The 3806-nt window shown below is 40.1% G+C and overlaps 1 protein-coding gene across 1 annotated transcript; it reads right to left on the bottom strand.

The window, feature by feature from the left end:
* Positions 1–564: 564 nt before the first annotated feature.
* LOC144700659 (histone-lysine N-methyltransferase, H3 lysine-79 specific-like protein) lies at positions 565–3571 on the bottom strand. The gene is made up of 6 exons (XM_078572111.1): positions 3469–3571; positions 2370–2806; positions 2246–2298; positions 2137–2174; positions 1561–1984; positions 565–897 (listed from the first exon to the last, which is right to left on the bottom strand). Exons 2-6 carry the CDS (start codon positions 2797–2799, stop codon positions 670–672), a joined length of 1173 nt encoding a protein of 390 aa, XP_078428237.1. The 5' UTR covers positions 2800–2806; positions 3469–3571; the 3' UTR covers positions 565–669.
* Between the last annotated feature and the right edge of the window lie 235 nt (positions 3572–3806).

The raw sequence follows: 3806 nt of genomic DNA, 5'->3' as shown, positions 1-3806 counted from the left end.
GAAAACCGTCCCGTCCGGTGGTCAACGGAAAGAATTTTTGTCCCAAGATTTGTCCGTATCCTCGGACGGGACGATTTTACTCCCGGGACGAAAAAATCTTCCGTCCACGTCCCTGCACCATAACTGGGAATGCCGTCCCGTCCCGTCCCAAAGCCTTGCATGCCAACATCGACAGAGGACTCAATATTGATGACGATGACGAGAACAATAGTTTAAGTACATTTCTTTCCGTGTTTTTCGCTTCATTTCGATGACGAAGACGATAATTTAGGTATGTTTCTTTCTGTGTTCCTCGCTTCATTTCGATGACGATGACGAGAACGATAGTTTAAGTAAGTTTCTTTCTGTGTTTCTCGCTCCATTTTGGCATCCCAATCTGTTCCAGTCTGAATTTGACTGTAGATCTGCTAGTGTTCATTTATGATTTTCAATTCATAACCTGTGCCGTTGACTTGAATCACCTGCTTAAGATGATCCGCAGGCCCATCCTACCGCAGTGGAAGGTTTGAGTAGAAAATGCATCACCCACCATCATCTATAAAATAAAGAGTTTAAATAAACATATTCTGATCATAAATTCCGCCGCATTTTTATTATTTTTTTCATTTCTTCTAGCAAATTTGATACAGTGAGATCGAAATTATTTCCTTGATACAAGATTGTAGGTACCTAGCTTAAATGCAGCTCATCAGCTGACTGTGAAATCAGGAAGCCGGTTTCTTCGGTCTGTCCAAATCTTTGCTTCTTAATGGCCAGTATTTGGTCGGCAAACGACACAGTTTGGCGCATTTTCTCTCGTTTGATGAACTCTAAATCCCATTTCTCTGCAACTGGGAGGGGCCCACTGGTGGCCGGGAGTTCAATGCTGGGTTCTTCGGATTGTTTACGTTGATGAATCTGCAAAACATTCGTTCTTCGGTCATAACTTATCTAATCAACAAAATATGGATAAAAAAAATAAATGTAACCAAGGAAGTTAAAAAAATATTTCGATGTTATCTGTTATAACATTGCAGGAAGTTCACTGAGATTGGTTGCACATTAGAATCAGGATTCGACATCAGCGATGACATGACGAACAGACGATGACCAACAATAACCACAATGAATCACCATCATCCTACAACCAGATGATGATCATGGTTGGGTTAATTCTAGAACAGCTGACGGTGACTGACAATTCAATCATCTTCAGCATAGAAGGGGAATTCTTTTTTTTTTTTGAAAGATTAAAAACAATAATGATGCGTCATCAACACAAACAATGGCCCGTGGACGATGCCAATGAAGAGTCATAGAGTTTCCAAGAGTTATCGTCATCAATGTCATCATCAACATCATTCCTTCAAGTAAGACATGGATGATGATGGCGATGATGCCTAACAAAAATTAGAATAATCAGTAATTCACTCGTCATCTGCACCTAAATGTTAACAGTCATCATCGTCACTCTCATTTCTTTAAACCAAATACTGAATGAGAGTGACGAAGATGCCAAACACTTATTAGAACGAATATTAATTCAACAAAATTCCATTCAACATAAGCAGACTTTGATACCTTTATAAATTTAGCCCGAATTTTGGCACTCTTGGGAGGAGGAAGAACATTTTTTCCCAAAAACGTTTTCTTGGAACTGCATTTTGGCCTTTTGCCTCTGACCCCTTGATTGTCTTTATTCTCTTGATTATGGCCTTCAGTTTTCTCTGATCTGGCTTTGAGCGCCCTCTCCGCTCTCCGCTTCTCAATTTCCTTTTGTCTTTCCCTCTGCTCTTTCCAGCGTAGATGCTCGGATAGAATCTCAGATTTCATCTTTTCATAACTATCCCATTCTAGTTCCTGCTGGTCGAGACCGCCTTTCTTTGCTGCTCCTGCAACAGCCTCAGCCCAAGCCTGATAACATCTTGCTTGCAATTTCTTCGCTCTCAAGCGCTCCGACCAGATTCTTTTCAATGCTATTCCAATCCTGGCCTTACTTTGATCGCTGCAAAAGAAAATAAAAAGTTACATAATTATACATAACGTATAAATCTTCATAAATATGTAAAGTATGATGTCAGAAAGTGTTAAAGGTATTTGGCTGCTGTGATTAGCACCCTTCCAGTGGGTACCTAAATTGAGGAGCTTCAACCGTACCTATGAGAACGAGGTGATTCAGCCATTTTCGTCCGAACCTGAAAACAACAAAACGAATTAAAAATTAAAAATATACTTATTTTTGGCTCAAAAGTCATAACCAAATCACCTTCGGATCCCTTAAAGCCTCTATGGTTCTTTTTCTAATTCTCTCTCGAGTTTCTGTACAGCAAGAGAATCAATTCAGCTTTTCAGACAATCAACCATAAGATTTTGGCAGCATTAAAACTCACCAGGGCTATGCTGCCGTCCTTTATTCCAAGGAATTCTTCCTTTATTTGCTAGACCGATCTTCTGCCTTCTCTGAATCTCTACTTCTGGTTTGATCACTCTCTTTTTAGAAGGTCTAGAAATTGTTAGTCGTTCATCCTGAATATTTCCATCAGAAAAGGCAAACGGATGATCGTCTTCACAATCACTTAGTTTAAGTTGACACCCCTCGCCACTCATATTCAATGCAGTGTACTCTGAAGACCCTTCATCCGATGAGAGTTGCACAACTCCTCGGTAATGATTTTTCTGAAAGGAATGAGCTAAGAAAAATGAACGGGCCCTATTTTTCACTGAAACTAGTAGAATCAAGGGCGAGTGCTGTGACTGTATGCTGCTCATCAAGCGCCGAGGGAAGCAAGCAGAAGAAGAGGCAAATGAAGAACAACGCATTGAATTCCTGTTAAAAATAAGAATTAAGGCGAGATCCAACAGAGAATGGAAAAAATAAGTTATATCATGAAGCGGGAAATCTCTCACGGCGCAATGTACTTGATTTGGAGGAAGAAAAATAGAAAAGGAATAGACTTCTCGACGAGTCGATTTTATGCGAGCTCCAACATTGTAAGATTCAATACAATGATTTTATAAAAAAACGCCACAAGATTTTTAAGCAATGTTTTTATAAAGAAGACATTAGGAATGACATGATGCGAATTCAATCCGACGTCAAAACCTTGTTGAATCGCAATTAATTAAACTTTATACCGAAAAAGTTGAATCAAAGAAAATCTTAACCAAAGAACGCCGAATGCTACCCATTACAATCGGACTTCCAATCAACGAGACCATAGTTCTAGAAACCTAACGACGCGCCGACACTCTTTCCGACATGCGAGTGTAGAGTTCAATAAATTCATTACTTCCCGAAGAAAAAAAATAGCGCAAGGTTTCAATTCAAGCCTAATCAAAGCAGTCATTTACACAATGCCTAATCCATCCGCAATGCACAATCGACGAGCTTCCGCCAGGAGACAAGGCAACTAAGAACGAAGAAAAGAGATGAAATTGGAGATTCAATGCCAAAAGCGAGGCGACAGAGAAGAACGGCGTCGCCCCCACCTCCGATTTACCGGCCAGATTACCAGCGACGATGGAAGAGTTAGGCTAGAAATCTCACAGTCGAGAGCTGTTCCCGCTGTTCTTGACGAACTATCAACCGAACGACACTAAACCAGTCAAAAACCTCCACGTGGATATTGAAAATATAAATACGGATCGGTATTCGTCATCCGTCAACGTCATCGTCTTAGCTCGACGTTACTACGATGACGATGACGGAGGGTCGTGGAAGAAGTTTGATGTTTCTTTCTACTTTCATGATTATGAATGAGGAAAAAGGTAGAAATTAAGTTTGTTGGACTAAAATTTATTATCCGTTTAATGTTTAATCATCATCC

The sequence above is a fragment of the Wolffia australiana genome, chromosome 3 (assembly GCF_029677425.1).
Source record: "Wolffia australiana isolate 7733 chromosome 3, ASM2967742v1".
Lineage (NCBI taxonomy): Eukaryota > Viridiplantae > Streptophyta > Magnoliopsida > Alismatales > Araceae > Wolffia > Wolffia australiana.
This window is presented reverse-complemented; position numbering and strand designations above follow the sequence as displayed.

What these genes read in the sequence shown, in the direction of transcription:
- LOC144700659 (XM_078572111.1), bottom strand. Translation starts at nt 2,799, where the DNA reads ATGCGTTGTTCTTCATTTGCCTCTTCTTCTGCTTGCTTCCCTCGGCGC. An exon ending in AGGCTTTAAGGGATCCGAAG is followed by an intron (nt 2,175 to 2,245) that starts GTGATTTGGTTA and finishes TGTTGTTTTCAG; the next exon opens with GTTCGGACGAAAATGGCTGA. An exon ending in TTCGGGCTAAATTTATAAAG is followed by an intron (nt 898 to 1,560) that starts GTATCAAAGTCT and finishes AATGTTTTGCAG; the next exon opens with ATTCATCAACGTAAACAATC.